Here is a 20,077-nt window from a genome sequence, read left to right as displayed (position 1 = left end):
CAGTCTGGAGGAGGGGCATAGAGGAAGGAGCCAGTTCACACCCTTTGAAAGTCTTAAAGTGCCCATGTCTCATGCGGATCCCGTCTATACCCCATGGTTCTTGATGTGACCCCAGCATCCCCTAGGATGTATGAGAAATGTGCAGATAGAGTTAGATTAGGGTGGGTTATATTGTTTCTGTGCAGGGTAAATACTGGCTGCTTTATTTTTACACTGCAATTTAGATTTCCATTTGAACACACCTCACTCAAATCTAACTCTCTCTGCACATGTTACATCTGCCGCACCTGCAGTGCACATAGATTTTCCCAATAGCGGAAGATTTTCGTTTTGCGATCGACCATGAATTAGGCCCATAGACGCTTATATAATACGATGGTCTGGTATTGATGTGGAGAGTGGTGCCGATATCTACTGGCAGGGACAAACTGGGGCTCCTATTTGGATTGGGAATTTGTAAACTTGCAAGCGCACATCACGGGGGGGGGCAAGGATATGACACACGAGGACGTGCTGTAAGGGGCGCGTGGACTTATTGCACGCCCCCATTTCCATGGAGACAGACACTTTGGGCATATAAACCAGAGAGCCAGAGGCTGCGCTGCACAGGGCCTTCCCATCTCTCTGTGGAACTGGATGAAACCACCAGTCCATTGGCACTTCTGGAATATCCCAGAGGTGACAGATGGGCAGTCCGGACCTGTCCAATACAATAAAATGTTGCTACAACCCTGTTGTGTATCAGATCATAGTAATGCTTTACTCCTGTGTAATTTTTGATGTTTAACTAGATACGATTTGCCTGCAAAACATTTCCCACACTCAGAGCATGGAAATGGTTTCTCACCTGTGTGAATTCTCTGATGTCTAACAAGATCTGATTTAGACAGAAAACATTTCTCACACTCAGAGCATGGAAATGGTTTCTCACCTGTGTGACTTTTCTGATGTATAACAAGCTCTGGTTTGCGTGCAAAACTTTTCCCACACTCAGAGCATGGAAATGGTTTCTCACCTGTGTGACTTCGATGTCTAACAAGAGGTGATTTGAGTGCAAAACTTTTCCCACACTCAGAACATGGAAATGGTTTCTCACCTGTGTGACTTCGATGTCTAACAAGAGGTGATTTGAGTGCAAAACTTTTCCCACACTCAGAACATGGAAATGGTCTCTCACCTGTGTGCCTTCTCTGATGTGCAACAAGATGTGATTTGCCTGCAAAACTTTTCCCACACTCAGAGCATGGAAATGGTTTCTCACCTGTGTGACTTCTCTGATGTATAACAAGTTTTGATATACATAGAAAACATTTCCCACACTCAGAGCATGGAAATGGTTTCTCACCTGTGTGAATTCTCTGATGTCTAACAAGATCCGATTTACACAGAAAACATTTCCCACACTCAGAGCATGGAAATGGTTTCTCACCTGTGTGAATTCTTTGATGTTTAACAAGATGTGGCTGGAGTGCAAAACTTTTCCCACACTCAGAGCATGGAAATGGTTTCTCACCTGTGTGACTTCTCTGATGTCTAGCAAGCTGTGATTTGCCTGCAAAACTTTTCTCACACTCAGAGCATGGAAATGGTTTCTCACCTGTGTGAATTCTCTGATGTATAACAAGTTCTGATTTAAACAGAAAACATTTCCCACACTCAGAGCATGGAAATGTATTCTCACCTGTGTGACTTCTCTGATGTTTACCAAGCTGTGATTTGCCTACAAAACTTTTCTCACACTCAGAGCATGAAAATGGTTTCTCACCTGTGTGACTTCTCTGATGTCTAACAAGTTCTGATTTACACAGAAAACATTTCCCACACTCAGAGCATGGAAATGTATTCTCACCTGTGTGAATTCTCTGATGTCTAGCAAGCTGTGATTTGAGTGGAAAACATTTCTCACACTCAGTGCATGGAAATGGTTTCTCACCTGTGTGACTTTTCTGATGTATAACAAGCCCTGGTTTGCGTGCAAAACTTTCCCCACACTCAGAGCATGGAAATGGTTTCTCACCTGTGTGACTTCTTTGATGCCTAACAAGATGTGACTTGAATGCAAAACTTTTCCCACACTCAGAGCATGGAAATGGTTTCTCACCTGTGTGACTTCGATGTCTAACAAGAGGTGATTTGAGTGCAAAACTTTTCCCACACTCAGAACATGGAAATGGTTTCTCACCTGTGTGACTTCGATGTCTAACAAGAGGTGATTTGAGTGCAAAACTTTTCCCACACTCAGAACATGGAAATGGTCTCTCACCTGTGTGCCTTCTCTGATGTACAACAAGATGTGATTTGACTATAAAACATTTCCCACACTCAGAACATGGAAATGGTCTCTCACCTGTATAACTTCTCTGATGTATAACAAGTTGTAATTTGCGTGCAAAACTTTTCCCACCCTCAGAGCATGGAAATATTTTATCACATGTATGAGCTGCATGATGTGTAACAATATCTGAGGTATTAGATGAACAGTCATCTGGATTAGAGGGATCAGATGAAGTATCAGGTACTGGATGTATAGATAGAGAAATGGGGATGTCTCCTGGAGAATCCTGTGTGGTGTTATCTTCTATTTTACTATCTGCAGACAAAATGAGATCTCCCTCCAAGGAATTCCTGCTTGTGCCTCCATCTGCTGGAAATAATATAACTATTATAATGCACAGTTCTATATACAGTGCACACATATTACTCCGCTCTACAGAGAATAACTAGAAAATCACATTAATCCCTGCCCCGGTGGAGCTAACAATCTATATTCCACATGACACACTAGGGTTCATATGTCAGAAGCCAATGAAACTACCAGTATGATTTTTGCAGAGTTGTAGGAAACACATACAAACTCCACACAGATAGAACATTGGTTGGGAACTGAACTCATCACTAATGCTGCGAGACAACACTGCTCACCACTACACCACCGTGTCACTATTATGAATAATGTTTAGTTGTTAAATTTCAACTTATAACCTATGACATTATTACAATTATAAATGTACTAACATCAAGTAAGACTCTCGGAGAACAGATAAAATATTGTCTTCTGCTCCCACAATCACAGATGTCATAGCCCCAGCCACAGGGACATGCAGATGGCACATCACCACATAATGCAGACTTTGCTATGTAACGTACACAGGCCAGCATTACAGAACAGGAAGCCTCTTCAACTAGTGACATTGCTAAACACAATATCTATCCAGACTGCTCCCACACATACATACAGAACACTTGTGGGCTGAACTACCAACATCTGCTTCCACACTACACAAAGTGCTCCAGGTGGATATGTATGTTGCAACAGCAGCCTCTATGTGGTCCTCTGGTCATCCCCAGGTAGAATAGTCCCACCAGACTTATGCTAGTAAATTAAGCCAATAAGTCAATCATTATAGTGACGACCTAATTACTGTTGTATGAGATACACCAGAGTGTATGGGGAGGAGACTGGTCAAGTCTCTGGGCTGGTTACACACACAGTGACATGATGTGAGGGGGAGAGCAGGAGTATAATAGGGGCTGATGGCTCCTGATGTATGAGATATACCAGATAGTGTGGGGAGGAGACTGGTCAGATTTCTGGGCTGGTAACACACAGTGACATGACGTGAGGTGGAGAGCAGGAGAACAATAGGGGATGATGGCTCCTGATGTACGAGATACACCAGAAAGTGTGGGGAGGATACTGGCCAGATCTCTGGGCAGGTAAGACAATGACATGATGTGAGGGAGAGAGCAGTATAATAGGGGCTGATGTTACCCGACTCCCACATTAAGCAGATACATTTCCCTCATTAGTCTGTACTGACAGAGGAGGGTGTAGGGGAAGAGACTTCTGTAGTGATACTGCAAGGAGAATATGTCTCTTTTCTGTAATAAGGATTATTACCTGTGCTGATATCTGTAGGCATTTCCTCTTCCTTACACTTCTGATCTCTCCTCACATACGTCTCTTCTTCTCCCTCTATATCTTCTGCCTTCATATCAGTCACATACGTCTCTTCTTCTCCCTCTATATCCTCTGCCTTCATATCAATCACATACGTCTCTTCTTCTCCCTCTATATCTTCTGCCTTCATATTAGTCACATACGTCTCTTCTCCCTCTATATCTTCTGCCTTCATATCAGTCACATATGTCTCTTCTTCTCCCTCTATATCTTCTGCCTTCATATCAGTCACATACTTCTCTTCTTCTCCCTCTATATCTTCTGCCTTCATATCAGTCACATACGTCTCTTCTTCTCCCTCTATATCTTCTGCCTTCATATCCATCACATACGTCTCTTCTTCTCCCTCTGTATCTTCTGCCTTAATATCAGTCACATACGTCTCTTCTTCTCCCTCTGTATCTTCGGCCTTCATATCAGAAAGGTGCTCATCCTGAATAACAAAAAAAATAAGATTTTACTCACCGGTAAATCTATTTCTCGTAGTCCGTAGTGGATGCTGGGGACTCCGTAAGGACCATGGGGAATAGACGGGCTCCGCAGGAGACTGGGTACTCTAAGAAAGATTTAGTACTACTGGTGTGCACTGGCTCCTCCCTCTGTGCCCCTCCTCCAGACCTCAGTTAAGGAAACAGTGCCCTGAAGAGCTGACATTACAAGGAAAGGATTTTGGAATCCAGGGTAAGACTCATACCAGCCACATCAATCACACCGTATAACTTGTGATAAACTTACCCAGTTAACAGTATGAACAAACAACTGAGCATCAACCAATGGATGCCAACATAACATAACCCTTTATTAAGCAATATCTATATACACGTATTGCAGAAAGTCCGCACTTGGGACGGGTGCCCAGCATCCACTACGGACTACGAGAAATAAATTTACCGGTGAGTAAAATCTTATTTTCTCTAACGTCCTAGTGGATGTTGGGGACTCCGTAAGGACCATGGGGATTATACCAAAGCTCCCAAACGGGCGGGAGAGTGCGGATGACTCTGCAGCACCGAATGGGTAAACACAACGTCCTCCTCAGCCAGGGTATCAAACTTGTAGAATTTTGCAAATGTGTTTGAACCCGACCAAGTAGCAGCTCGGCAAAGCTGTAATGCCGAGACCCCTCGGGCAGCCACCCAAGAAGAGCCCACCTTCCTTGTGAAATGGGCTTTCACTGATTTTGGATGCGGCAATCCAGCCGCAGAATGAGCCTGCTGAATCGTGTTACAGATCCAGCGAGCAATAGTTTGCTTTGAAGCAGGAGCACCCAGCTTGTTGGATGCATACAGGATAAACAGCGAGTCAGTCTTCCTGACTCCAGCCGTTCTGGTTACATAAATCTTCAAAGCCCGGACAACGTCAAGCAACTTGGAATCCTCCTAGTCACGAGTAGCCGCAGGCATGACAATAGGTTGGTTCAAATGAAAAGATGACACCACCTTTGGTAGAAATTGCTGACGAGTCCGCAATTCTGCCCTGTCCATATGGAAAACCAGATAGAGGCTTTTACATGACAAAGCCGCCAATTCTGACACACGCCTAGCCGAAGCTAAGGCCAACAACATGACCACTTTCCACGTGAGATACTTTAGCTCCACGGTCTTAAGTGGCTCAAACCAGTGGGATTTCAGGAAACCCAACACCACGTTAAGATCCCAAGGTGCCACTGGTGGCACAATAGGAGGCTGAATATGCAGCACTCCCTTAAAAAACGTCCGAACCTCAGGCAGTGAAGCCAGTTCTTTTTGAAAGAAAATGGATAGGGCCGAAATCTGGACCTTTATGGACCCTAATTTTAGGCCCATAGTCACTCCTGACTGTAGGAAGTGCAGGAATCGACCCAGCTGGAATTCCTCTGTAGGGGCCTTCCTGGCCTCACACCAAGCAACATATTTTCGCCATATACGGAGATAATGCTTTGCTGTCACGTCCTTCCTAGCCTTTATCAGCGTAGGAATAACTTCATCCGGAATGCCTTTTTCCGCTAGGATCCGGCGTTCAACCGCCATGCCGTCAAACGCAGCCGCAGCAAGTCTTGGAATAGACAGGGCCCTTGTTGCAACAGGTTCTGTCTGAGAGGCAAAGGCCATGGGTCCTCTGTGAGCATTTCTTGCAGTTCCGGGTACCAAGTCCTTCTTGGCCAATCCGCAACAATGAGTATTGTTCTCACTCGTCTTTTTCTTATAATTCTCAGCACCTTTTGTATGAGAGGAAGAGGAGGAAACACATAGACCGACTGGAACACCCATGGTGTTACTAGTGCGTTCACAGCTATCGCCTGAGGGTCCCTTGACCTGAAGCAATAGCTTTTTAGCTTTTTGTTGAGGTGGGACGCCATCATGTCCACTTGTGGCAGTTCCCATCGACTTGCAATCAGCGTGAAGACTTCTTGATGAAGTCCCCACTCTCCCGGGTGGAGGTCCTGCCTGCTGAGGAAGTCTGCTTCCCAGTTGTTCACTCCCGGAATGAACACTGCTGACAGTGCTTGTACGTGATTCTCTGCCCAACGTAGAATCCTGGTGGCTTCTGCCATTGCCACCCTGGCGGTTTACATGGGCCACTGCAGTGATGTTGTCTGACTGAATCAGCACTGGTTGGTTTTGAACCAGAGGATCCGCTTGACTCAGGGTGTTGTTTATGGCCCTTAGTTCCAGGATATTTATGTGCAGACAAGTCTCCTGACTTGACCACAGCCCTTGGAAGTTTCTTCCCTGAGTGACTGCCCCCCCATCCTCGGAGGCTTGCATCCGTGGTCACCAGCACCCAGTCCTGTATGCCGAACCTGCGGCCCTCGAGGAGGTGAACACCTTGTAGCCACCACAGAAGTGACACCCTGGCCCTGGGGGACAGGGTGATCAGCCGATGCATCTGAAGATGCGATCCGGAACACTTGTCTAACGGATCCCACTGAAAGATCCTTGCATGGAATCTGCCGAAGGGAATGGCTTCGTATGACGCCACCATCTTTCCCAGGACTCGCGTGCAGTGATGCACCGATACCTGTTTTGGTTTTAGGAGGTCTCTGACCAGAGTCACGAGCTCCTGAGCCTTCTCCTGCGGGAGAAACACCTTCTTCTGGTTTGTGTCCAGAATCATGCCCAGGAAGGGCGACGCGTCGTAGGAATCAGCTGCGACTTTGGAATATTCAGAATCCAGCCGTGCTGTCGCAACACTTCCTGAGAGTGTGCTACGCTGATCAGCAACTGCTCCCTGGACCTCGCCTTTATGAGGAGATCGTCCAAGTATGGGATAATTGTAACTCCTTGCTTCCGAAGGAGCACCATCATTTCCGCCATCACCTTGGTAAATATACTCGGTGCCGTGGACAGGCCAAACAGCAACGTCTGGAATTGGTAATGACAGTCCTGTACCACAAACCTGAGGTACTCCTGATGAGGTGGATAAATGGGGACATGCAAGTAAGCATCCTTGATGTCCAGAGACACCATAAAATCCCCCTCTTCCAGGCTTGCAATGACCGCTCTGAGCGATTCCATTTTGAACTTGAATTTCTTCAGATAATTGTTCAGGAATTTTAAATTCAAAATGGGTCTGACCGAACCGTCCGGTTTCGGTACCACAAAAATAGTGGAATAGTGACCCCTTCCCTATTGAAGGAGGGGAACCTTTACCACCACCTGCTGGAGATATAGCTTGTGAATTGCCGCCAACACTACCTCCCTCTCCATGGGGGAAGCTGGCAAGGCCGATTTTAGATAACGGTGAGGGGGCGTCACTTTGAATTCCAGCTTGTATCCCTGAGACACAATTTGTATAGCCCAAGGATCCACCTGTGAGCGAACCCACTGGTGGCTGAAATTTCGGAGACGCGCCCCCACCGCTCCTGGCTCCGCCTGTGGAGCCCCAGCGTCATGCGGTGGATTTAGTGGAAGCCGGGGAGGACTTTTGTTCCTGGGAACTAGCTGCATGGTGCTTTTTTCCTCTACCCCTGCCTCTGGCAAGAAAGGATGCACCTCTGACTCTCTTGCTTTTTTGTGAACGAAAGGACTGCATTTGGTAATATTGTGCTTTCTTTGGCTGTGAGGGAATATATGGCAAGAAATTTGACTTACCAGCCGTAGCTGTGGAAACTAGGTCCGAGACACCGTCCCCAAACAATTCCTCACCCTTATAAGGTAAAACCTCCATGTGTTTTTTAGAGTCGGCATCACCTGTCCATTGCCGAGTCCATAGGACCCTTCTGGCAGAAATCGACATTGCGTTTATTCTAGAGCCCAGCAGGCAAATGTCCCTCTGGGCATCCCGCATATATAGGACAGCGTCTTTGATATGCCCCAGGGTCAGTAAAATAGTCTCCCTGTCCAGGGTATCTATCTCCTCAGACAGAGTATCTGTCCATGCTGCTACAGCACTACACATCCAGGCCGAAGCAATTGCTGGCCTCAGTAGAGCACCAGACTGTGTATAAACAGACTTCAGGATACCCTCATGCTTTCTATCTGCAGGATCCTTTAGGGCGGCTGTATCCTGAGACGGCAGGGCCACCCTCTTAGATAAGCGTGTCAACGCTTTGTCTACCCTAGGGGAGGATTCTCAGCGTAACCTATCCGTTGGCGGGAAAGGATACGCCATCAGTAATCTCTTGGAAATTATTACTTTCCTATCGGGGGAATCCCATGCTTTTTCATATAATTCATTTAATTCATGTGAAGGGGGAAAAGTCACTTCTTGCTTTTTCTCCCCATACATATAAACCCTCTTGTTAGGGACAGGGTTTACCTCTGATATGTGTAATACATCCTTCATTGCTATAATCATGTAGCGGATGGCTATAGTCATTTTTGGCTGCAACTTTGCATCATCGCTATCGACACTGGAGTCAGAATCCGTGTCGACATCTGTGTCAACCATCTGGGATAGTGGGCGCTTTTGAGACCCTGACGGCCTCTGAGCTGTAGGATCAGACCTGGGTTGAGACCCTGACTGTCCCAAGGCTTCAGCTTTATCCAACCTTTTATGCAAGGAGCTTACATTATCATTTAACACCTTCCACATATCCATCCAATCAGGTGTCGGCGCCGTCGGCGGCGACACCACATTCATTTGCACTTGTTCTGCCTCCACGTATCCTTCCTCGTCAAACATTTCGACATCAACGTACCAACACACCGCACACACACAGGGAATGCTTTGAGGACAGGACCCCCACAAAGGTCTTTTCGGGAGACAGAGAGAGAGTATGCCAGCACACACCCCAGCGCTATATAACCCAGGGATTACATAGTAATTTAGTGTTTACCCAGTAGCTGCTGTATAAATTTATGTGGCCCCCTCTCTTTTACCCTTTTTCTACCTTGATACTGCAGGGGAGAGCCTGGGGAGCTTCCTCTCAGCGGAGCTGTGGAGAGAATATGGCGCTGGTGAGTGCTGAGGAAGAAGGCCCCGCCCCCTCAGCGGCGGGCTTCTGTCCCGCTTCTATGTACAAATAATGGTGGGGGCTCGTACATATATACAGTGCCCAGCTGTATATATGTATCTTTTTGCCAAGAGGTATCCTAATTGCTGCCCAGGGCGCCCCCCCCCCTGCACCCTACAGTGACCGGAGTGTGTGGGTGTAATGTGGGGGCAATGGCGCACAGCTGCAGTGCTGTGCGCTACCTCATGTGAAGACAGGAGTCTTCTGCCGCCAATTTCGATGTCTTCTCGCTTCTGCCGGCTTCTGTCTTCTGGCTCTGCGAGGGGGACGGCGGCGCGGCTCCGGGAACGGACGACCAAGGTTAAGATCCTGTGTTCGAACCATCTGGAGCTAATGGTGTCCAGTAGCCTAAGAAGCGCAACCTAGCCGCAGTTAGTAGGTTTGCTTCTCTCCCCTCAGTCCCTCGTAGCAGAGAGTCTGTTGCCAGCAGAAGCTCTCTGAAAATAAAAAAACCTAACTAAAATACTTTCTTATTAGCAAGCTCAGGAGAGCCCACTAAAAGCACCCAGCTCTGACCGGGCACAGATTCTAACTGAGGTCTGGAGGAGGGGCATAGAGGGAGGAGCCAGTGCACACCAGTAGTACTAAATCTTTCTTAGAGTGCCCAGTCTCCTGCGGAGCCCGTCTATTCCCCATGGTCCAGCATCCACTAGGACGTTAGAGAAATTACACTTTAGTAATGTCTGATTACTTTAAGACTGAACAACAGAATATCACTGTATAAGACACACAGCTTCTCTACAGATCATATAGGGATAGTGTAGCCGGAGATCCCGTCAGCCACAGGGACAATGGCGTCAGCGGCACTGAAGGGGTTATTCCTCAGTGTCCCGCGCCATTTTACAGAGACAATGGGCACTAGGCGCCCCATTCAAATGTACTAACGGCGCCGGGAGCAGAGTGTTTAAAAATGTGTCTATGTTATATCACTGCGCTATGCGCAGTTGGAGAGTTATACAGTGCACGTTTTATAATGTATTTGTATCCTAGATGCTCTTAGTAACTATAGGATAAGTCATAGCACACTCTCACATAGGAAGTCATATGCTCCGTAACCTCCTAGTGTGATCAGATCTTTTGATGTGTTGGTCAGGGCACAGCAGGTAATGTGCTTGGGTTCTGCAGTTCCTGTGAGAAGGTGTAAGAGTGAAATGACCAATGCTTTGGTTACAGCACTTCCTGTGAAATGACCCCTAGGTGTTCTTTTGGTGTGTCTATGCTATTGGGGAAATCAGTTTGTTATCAATGATTTCCTGTATATTCACTCCAGATACGTGAATGGCAGGGGGAAACAATTTCTATACTTTGTATAAGTTGTTTTCCTGTACCATTTGTTACAAATACAGACACTACTGTAGAAACTATAGAATCAGTGTGATCAAAGGAGACTTGTAAATTACCAGGTGGTAAAGGAAGCAGTTTAAACGATATCAAACTTTATGTGACAGGAAGGAGGAAATTGCTTTATGCATTTATATCCTTTTAAAATGTAATTTATTTATTTATATTTTGTAAGATATCGTGATTGGATGGAAAAGACTCAGGGTGGGACTACCCCATGAGATTCAGAGTGGTTTTACTGTATAAAAAGGTTCCTGTGAGCCTCAGGGGGATATACACCATCTTCTGTCTGCTGTGATCATCAGCTGTATTGCTGTTGCCCCTAGAATTAAGGAAGAGTTCTTTTTAGAACTATTTGAGCGAATAAACATCTTTTGCCTCAAGACGACCGCTTCATCTTCTGACCTGCAGGGTTATGTCAAACATAGTCCCGTTATTCGGCTGTTTTGGGTACACCCAGCATCTCCAAGCTCCGCCTTACGCCAGCCACCATTCCGTGCTTGGGCAAGCGATTAGTGGGGATCAGTCAACGCCACACAGGTGTGGTAAGAGTGTCGACACATACACAGCAGAACTATGGATCCAGACGCCACAGGAAGGAGTCTGGTGGTGGCAGCATAGTACCCGCCCACTGCGCAGTGGGTGGAGTCAGTAACAGGCGGTTACTGGCGGTAAGCGGGAATCCCCTAATTGGCCGGATCCCTTGTGACGTGGACCCCATTCTGTGATGGCGGAACTGTCGCAGGTGTCCGGTCACAGATAGTCACTTTGGTATATTGGTGAGACCCTAAATTCCACCTACCTGATCCTCCTGTGGGATCCTGTGATTCTCCTCTGTACAGTCCTGGGAATACAGAGGATGGGGACATCTCTCTGGGGTATCTCTGTTACTGGGTCCATCTGTAGGAGACACACAGTGACTGAGTACAGTGTATATATGTGATTATCAGATGATGTGTGTATATAGAGGCCCCCATACCTGCTCTCCCCTGTACAATACATGACAGTCTCCTCTTACCCAGTGATGTGAGGGGCTGGTGATTCTCCATCATCACGTCCTTGTACAGACCCCTGTGTTCCTCTATATACTCCCCCTCCTGCATGGAGAGATAGACAGTGACATCCTGACACCTTATATGCACCCGACACACACAATGATACACACTATAGAAAAAGAACATCCTCACAGATTATCCTGACATTCTCTTAGTGTTATGTTAGTCAATGTGAATTTAAGGAGACGCTACCTACTACCACAGTTTATACACAAAGAGCAGAAATCTGCAGCTGCATGGGCGCCGGTCTCATCTCATATATAAAACACAAGCTTATATTAAAAAATATTAAAATACCGTATATACTCGAGTATAAGTCAATATAAGCCGAGGCACCTAATTTTACCACAAAAACCTGGGAAAACTCATTGACTCGAGTATAAGCCTAGGGTGGGAAATGCAGCTCTAGCCGTACACAGCCCTCAGTGCCAGATATGCCCTCATGCTGCCAGATATGTCCCACAGTGCCAGATATGCCCCACAGTGCCAGATATGCCCTCATGCTGCCAGATATGTCCCACAGTGCCAGATATGCCCTCATGCTGCCAGATATGCCCCACAGTGCCAGATATGCCCTCATGCTGCCAGATATGCCCCACAGTGCCAGATATGCCCTCATGCTGCCAGATATGTCCCACAGTGCCAGATATACACTCATGCTGCCAGATATGTCCCACAGTGCCAGATATGCCCTCATGCTGCCAGATATGCCCCACAGTGCCAGATATGCCCTCATGCTGCCAGATATGCCCCACAGTGCCAGATATGCCCTCATGCTGTCAGATATGCCCCACAGTGCCAGATATGCCCTCATGCTGCCAGATGTGCCCTCATGCTGCCAGATATGCCCCACAGTGCCAGATGTGCCCCCATGCTGCCAGATATGCCCCACAGTGTCAGGAAGGGTACTTACCCTCCATCGCACCCACGTTGTCTTCTGAAGGAGGGACACGGAGGGCACAGCGTGTGGCTCTCCTGTGTCCCTCCTGCGTCGTGTATGTGTTAAATGAAGTGCCGGTTCGTGAGCCAATCAGAGCTCACGAAAGGGCAGTTCATTTAACACACACACACACGCTGCCGGAGACGCAGGAGGGACACAGGAGAGCCGCGCGCTGTGCCCTCCGTGTCTCTCCTTCCACTGACTCGGGTATAAGTCGAGGGGGCTTTTTCAGCACAAAAAAACGTGCTGAAAAAGTCGGCTTATACTCGAGTATATACGGTAATAGAAATCCTCACAAAACAGCCCATAAATAACAAAAGCAGAGGTTGTGGTAGACTTACCTAGATAACCCTCTTTCTCTGAAGTCCACGGGATCTACCTTGGGATATATAGTAGCGACAGCGGAACAGGCACCAAACAGCTTAGCTTTTCAGACTCCCAGGATGCTATGGGCCAGCCCCCTATATTCCCGCCTCCTGGCTCAGGCCATTCAGTTTGTTTCAAAGCTCAAGGCAGGAGCAGTTCAAGAGGGAGACCTATTAGTGAGAAGAACATACACACACTTCTATACCTAAGGACAGGAAGGGGTTAGTAAGTGTACAGATTCTCAAATCAGGTGCCTCAGGGTGGGATCCCTGTGAACACTGTGGACTTCAGAGAAAGAGGGTTATTTACGTAGTGTTGCATTCTAGCACCCTGCACCTTTCAAAACACGTGCAGTTCCTCTTTCCTGCCTGGAGTGTCGCTCCCTGCTCTGGTGCTTCTCAGAACACTCTGCTCTGCATTTTAGTGCTGAGATACAGAGCAGAGTGTTCTGAGAAGCGCCAGAGCAGAGAGTGACACCCCAGGCAGGAAAGAGGAACTGCACAAGTTTTTAAAGGTGCAGGGTGCTAGAATGAACACTGATCTAGGTAAGTTTACCATAACCTCTGCTTTCTCTATCTGGGTCCACAGTGATCTACAGGATCTACCTTGGGACATCCCAAAGTAGCTACTAGTAGTGGAGATGCTCCTGATTGCAAAGAATTCTTCACCGAAATACAGCATCCTGAGAGGCAAATGTGTCAAAGGCATAATGTCTAATGAATGTGTTAATGGATGACCATGTGGCTGCCTTACAAATTTGATCAGCTGAGGCGACATGGTAGGCTGTCCAAGAAGGTCCTACCTTAACGAGTAAAGTGGCCAGACAAATTGGGCCTAATTCAGATCTGATCGCTGCTGTGCGTTTTCGAAGCACTGGGTGGGCGCCCAGCATCCTCTACGGACCACGAGAAAAGGATTTACCGGTAGGTAATTAAGATCCTATTTTCTCTTACATCCTAGAGGATGCTGGGGTCCATTTTAGTACCAAGGGGATGTACCAAAGCTCCAAGTATGGGAGGGAGAGTGCTGAGACTTCTGCAGATCAGACTAACCAAACATTAGGTCCTCAAAGGCCAAAGTATCGAACTTGTAGAACTTAGCAAATGTGTTTAACCCTGACCAAATAGCTGCTCGGCAAAGCTGTAAGCCGAGACACCCCGGGCAGCCGCCCAGGAGGAATCCACCTTACGAGTAGAGTGCGCCTTAACAGATTTTGTACACGGTAATCCTGCCGTAGAATTAGCATGCGGGATAGTGAACCTGATCCAGCGAGAAATCGTCTGCTTAGAAGCATGACACCCAACCTTGTTGGGATCATAAAGTACAAAGGGAGAGTCCGATTTCCTTTGACGAGAAGTCCTCTTCACATAAATCTTCAAATCCCTCACAACATCCAAGGACTTGGAGGAAATTGAGGAGTCAGTAGTCACTGGCACCACAATAGGTTGGTTGATATGAAACATTGACACAACCTTAGGAAGAAACTGCTGGCGCGTTCTGAGCTCGGCTCTATCTTCATGAAAAATCAAGTAGGGGCTCTTGCAGGACAAAGCTCCCAATTCCGACACATGTCTAGCAGATGCTAGAGCCAACAGTGTGACCACCTTCCAAGTAAGAAACTTGACTTCCACCTTCTGCAAAGGCTAAAACCAATCCGACTGTAGGAACTGCAGCACCACATTAAGATACCAAGGTGCCGTAGGAGGCACAAAGGGTGGCTGGATGTGCAGAACCCCTTTCAACAAAGTCTGAACCTCAGGGAGAGCAGCCAATTGTTTCTGGAAGAAAATGGATAAGGCCGAAATCTGGACATTAATGGACCCCAAGCGTAGGCCCACATCCACATCCGCTTGCAGAAAGAGGTGAAACCGTCCAGCTGAAACTCCACTGTAGGAAGCTTCTTGGATTCACACCAAGACACATACTTCTTCCAAAGCCAAAGGTAATGTTTAGACATTACTCCCTTCCTAGCCTGGATCAGGGTAGGGATGACCTTCTTCGGAATACCCTTCCGAGCTAAAATCCAGCGTTCAACCTCCAAGCCGTCAAACATAGCCGTGGTAAGTCTTGATAGGCGAATGGGCCCTATAGGAGAAGGTCCTCGCAAAAAGGAAGAGGCCTCGGATCCTCCAGCAGTAATTCCAGGAGATCCGCATACCAAGCCTGTCTTGGCCAGTTTGGAGCAATGAGGCTTGCCTAAACTCTTGTTCTCTTTATTAGTTTGAGAACTTTTGGAATAAGTAGAAGTGGAGGGAACACATACACTGACTGGAACACCCACGGAGTTACCAAAGCGTCTACCCCCACTGCTTGTGGTTCTCTCGACCTGGAACAGTACCTCCAAAGCTTTTTGTTGAGATGGGAGGCCTTCATGTCTATCTGAGGAACTCCCCACCTACTTGTTACCTTTGTGAACACCTCCGGGTGGAGGCCCCATTTTCCTGGATGGAGATTGTGTCTGCTGAGGAAGTCCACTTCCTAGTTGTCCACTCCCAGAATGAAGATGGCTGACAGCGCCAGCAAGGGTTTTTCTGCCCAGAGGAGGATTTTTGTCACCTCTGACATCGCCGCTCTGCTCTTCGTTCCGCCTGGACGGTATATGTAGGACACTGCTGTTGCATTGTCTAACTGAACCTGAATGGCCCGATCTTGCAGACGATGTGTCACCTCTGACATCGCCGCTCTGCTCTTCGTTCCGCCTACGGTTTATGTAGGATAATGCCGTTACATTGTCCAACTGAACCTGAATGGCCCGATCTTGCAGAAGATGTGACACTTGTAGAAGACCGTTGTATACGGCACTCAGTTCCAGAATGTTTATCGGAAGGATGGATTCTAGACTTGACCACTTTCCTTGAAAGTTTTCCCCTTGGGTGACTGCTCCCCAACCTCTGAGACTTGCATCCGTGGTTAGAAGGATCCAATTCTGAATTCCGAACCAGCGGCTCTCGAGAAAGTGGGAAGCTTGCTGCCACCATAAGAGCGAAATCCTGGCTTTCGGCGACAGGAGTATCCGCTGGTGCATCTGTCCAGGAGATCCAGTTAGAAAGACCGTGCGTGGAATCTTCCGTACTGTAGAGCCTCGTAAGACGCTACCATCTTCACCAGAAGGCGAATGCACTGATGAACCGATACCCAGGCTGGCGTGACCAGTGTTAGGGTACAAGCGCCGGCCCAAGACGCCCCTCATGCACCAGCACAGTGTGTTCTGAGCCAGCCGGAGCATAGCCTGCGAGAGCTGCGCTCCCACAATTGTGCCGCCATACCCGCCGGCTTCCCTCTAACCGGGTCGCCGGCGTCATACTCACCACCTCTTCTTTCTTCTGGCTGTTAAGGGGTGGCGTCCGTGCTGCAGGAATGAGCGGTCGCCTCGGGGGCTTGTGATCAACTCCCTGAGGAGCTCGGTGTCCTGTCAGCGGAGACAGAGAACCATTAACTTCTAGAGTTGGTGCCTACTCCCCCCCTTAAGTCCAACGAAGCAGGGAGGCTGTTGCCAGGAGCCTGACTGTGACCTAACAACTCAGAAAACAATAAAAACTATAAAACTCCTAAGAGCTCTCCTAGCTGTGACCGGCTCTTCCGGGCCCCTTTTCTAAACTGGGTCTGGTAGGAGGGGCATAGAGGGAGGAGCTCAAAGTGGACCTGTCTGTACCCCATGGTACTAAAATGGACCCCAGCATCCACTAGGACGTAAGAGAAAAGAACTTTAGCTGTCAACCATTTGAGATCCACTCGAATCAGTGGTTCAAAAGGAGCAACTTGAAGTGCCCTGAGAACTCATTCTAGATCCCAGGGAGCTGTAGGGGGGGAACAAAAGGAGGTTGAATGTGAAGCAATACCTGGAAAAAAGTGTGAACATCCTCTAGGTTAGATATTTTCTTTTGAAACCATACAGATAATGCTGACACTTGTACCTTCAAGGAAGCTATACGGAGACCCTTGTCCATTCCTGCTTGAAGAAAACCTAGAATTCTAGAAACTCTAAAAGACCTATGATCTAAACTTATGGCAGCGCACCACAGAAAATAAGCATGCCATATTCAGTAAAAGATGTGAGCAGAGGATGGTTTCCTTGCTTTAAGCATTGTTTGGATTACCTCATGTGAAAAACCTTTTGCCTTTAAGACAGATGTTTCAAGAGCCATGACGTCAGAGACAGTCAAGACAGATGTTTATAGAGACAGGGACCCTGAAATAGAAAATCTGGACGATGAGGTAGAAGAAACAGAGCATCCACAGACGGCCTCTGCAGATCTGTGTACCAATTTCTCCTGGACCACCCTGGAGCTATTAGTATCACAGCGCCCCCTTCCAGTTTGAATATTTCGAATCACTCTGGGTACCAGAGAAATAGGTGGAAACACGTTAGCCAGATGAAAATTCCATCTCACTGATAAAGCATCCAAGAAGATTGCTTCAGGATCCCTTGTTCTTGCCCTGCTAAGCTAAAATACACTCCCCCATAGGCGTGGGATAGTTAATCGCAGCAGCAAAAAGTTGCTGGCTGCGATCAACTTGGAATGACCACCATAAAGCCAGACAAAGTACAATACCTGCAAATAAAATCGGTTAGTATGTGACTGAATACACAGTACAATATCGGTATTGGATAAATACTGTGAGGCACTATATTAGCAGACCCTGACGCACCTAGCCTCGTGGGGTACAGAATATAGTGACAGTTATATCTGGGAAACACTGAGAGTGAAATCTCAGAGCAGATACAGGCACACACAGTCACCGGCAATGCAGAAAATATTACAACAATAAAGCTGCACTGGACTAGTATATATATATATATATATATATATATATATATATAAAAAAAACACAGCGCGTTCCTAGACCGGAGGTATATATCACTAACACTCTCTGTATAATGACATATAGAATACCCAAATGTTTGTAAAGACACAGTGCTGTATACAGGCGGCTTTACAAGGGATACCTTGGCCTGAAGTCCCAGAGACCAGCCGCAGCTATGCTTATAAGATGGCGCCCAGCGTCTCAGTCAGGGAGTGAAGGAGAGTGTGAAGAAGCTCCAGGGCGGGAAATCTGCAGTAAATGGCGCCCTGGGCCTGGGGAGGGGCTACAGGTGAAGCGCTGGCTCCCCTATGCTGGACTTCCACCCGAAGTACTCTGAGCCTTTTTAAATGGGGTGTTAGTACACCTGACCTGTACTCAATATGCCCCGGTGGTCTAGTGGGGTCCACGCCAGCGCAGCGACCCATGTGATTTCTTCTTTTTTTATTTTTAATAAATTTGCAAAAATCTCAAATTCACTTTTTTCACGTTGTCATTATGGGGTATTGTGTGTAGAATCTGGAGGGGAAAAATTAATCTATTCCATTTTGGAATAAGGCTGTAACATAACAAAATGTGGAAAAAGTCAAGCGCTGTGAAAACATTCCGGATGCACTGTAGGTAGGAAAAAACATTACTGCATGATGAAGAAAAATCAAATATCTGTATTGCTTTCAGACTTATAATTATAGATCTGTAAATGTTGAGGATACCGGGTGACCTGGGTATCCTGGGGTTCCGGGATCACACTGTGGAGCCGGTTATAATGAAAATCAAGGTGATCTTTATTCAGGGAGACCCAGAAATCCAGTGAACAGCAAGCAGGGTTATACTAATATTGTCCACTCAGAGTTCAGCAAAGTCCTTACCAGCTGCTGTATATCTCCTCCAGGCCTGGGCAGTAATGACAGCTGTAGCAGGGCACACAGAGTGGCTGGTCACTGATGACACTGAGAGGGGATGACACCCCAACCTCCAGTGATTCTAGCTGTGCACCATCACCTCCACACACAGTCTCCCCCTCCCAGCCACTTCCTCTCCCCACAATTCCCTCTTGCTGGTTCCTTCTCTCTCCTCCTTTCTGATTGGTGGATCATGCTGTCAGTCTTTCCAGAGGGAAGGAGGAGGGCTTTTCTAAAAGGAACACTCCCCTGCTGTCTGCTTCTGGGATACTTCCTGTGTGTGACTTCTGCAGACTGAGGGCTTCAATTTAAGAACTCAGAACTTGGGCCATAGGATTAACTCTTTCCTTTTTAACATGAAAGCAAGTCCTAGACATCCCTTTCCCTGGTCTCCTCACATACCTCCCCCTTCTTAAATCGAGGAGACAGGCATGATACCAATGTTGGAGTCCTGACTGATGTCTCGGTCCGAAGGTCTGCGAAGTCTGGCATTTGTTTCCTCACGTCTGGATAACCCGTCAGCATTGTGATGGTCTCGTCCCTTTTTGTGAGAAATAGAAAAGTTGAAACCTTGTAACGCCAAACTCCACCTCAACAACCTCCCATTTTCCCCTGAGGTTCTGTTTAGCCAATTTAACGGATTATGGTCAGTAATAACATGGTGAAGGCTTGCTCACACTCAACAGTCCATTCGATCTTCCGAGCATATCTCCTTTTGGTCAAGTCCGTTAGGGCCTTGGCCACGGTGCTGTAATGTGGTATGAATTTTCTGTAATAGCCAGCAACCCCAAGGAAGGCCCGCACTTGCTTCTGGTTGACAGGTCGGGGCCAGTTGACAATAGCCTCCACCTTTGCCGGTTCTGGTCTAATAGATCCTCCTCCAACCCGATGTCCTAGGTACTGAACCTCAGCCATCCCCATCTGACATTTATCTGGGCGTATGGTGAGCCTGGCCTGTCTGATCCTTTTGAGCACTTCTGCCACATGAGTTAAATGGTCTGCCCAGGTATGGCTGAAGTTGGCGATATCATCGAGGTAGGCTTGTGCAAAGTCTTGACATCCCTCCAGTAGGTCATTCACCATTCGCTGGAATGTGGCAGGGGCGTTCTTCATCCCGAAAGGCATGGTAGTACACTCAAAGAGTCCTATTGGTGTGATGAAGGCAGAACGCTCCTGGGCTTCTTTGGTAAGTGGGATTTGCCAGCAACCCTTGCTTAAGTCCAGTGTTGATATGAACTTGGCCCCTCCAATCCGGTCCAGTAGCTCATCAAT

At 47.3% G+C, this 20,077-nt stretch overlaps 1 protein-coding gene across 1 annotated transcript in view; it reads right to left on the bottom strand.

Annotated features, from left to right (window-relative positions):
- Positions 1-20,077, bottom strand: part of LOC135057125 (uncharacterized) — a 139,895-nt gene that overhangs the window by 97,888 nt on the left and 21,930 nt on the right. Inside the window, 4 exon segments of the mRNA XM_063963020.1 lie at positions 749-2,644; positions 3,902-4,394; positions 11,542-11,639; positions 11,758-11,836. Of these exon segments, the coding sequence (XP_063819090.1) occupies positions 749-2,644; positions 3,902-4,394; positions 11,542-11,639; positions 11,758-11,791 (2,521 nt within the window). The 5' untranslated portion in view covers positions 11,792-11,836.

Source organism: Pseudophryne corroboree, chromosome 3, assembly GCF_028390025.1.
Source record: "Pseudophryne corroboree isolate aPseCor3 chromosome 3, aPseCor3.hap2, whole genome shotgun sequence".
NCBI classification, from domain to species: Eukaryota; Metazoa; Chordata; class Amphibia; order Anura; family Myobatrachidae; genus Pseudophryne; species Pseudophryne corroboree.
This window is presented reverse-complemented; position numbering and strand designations above follow the sequence as displayed.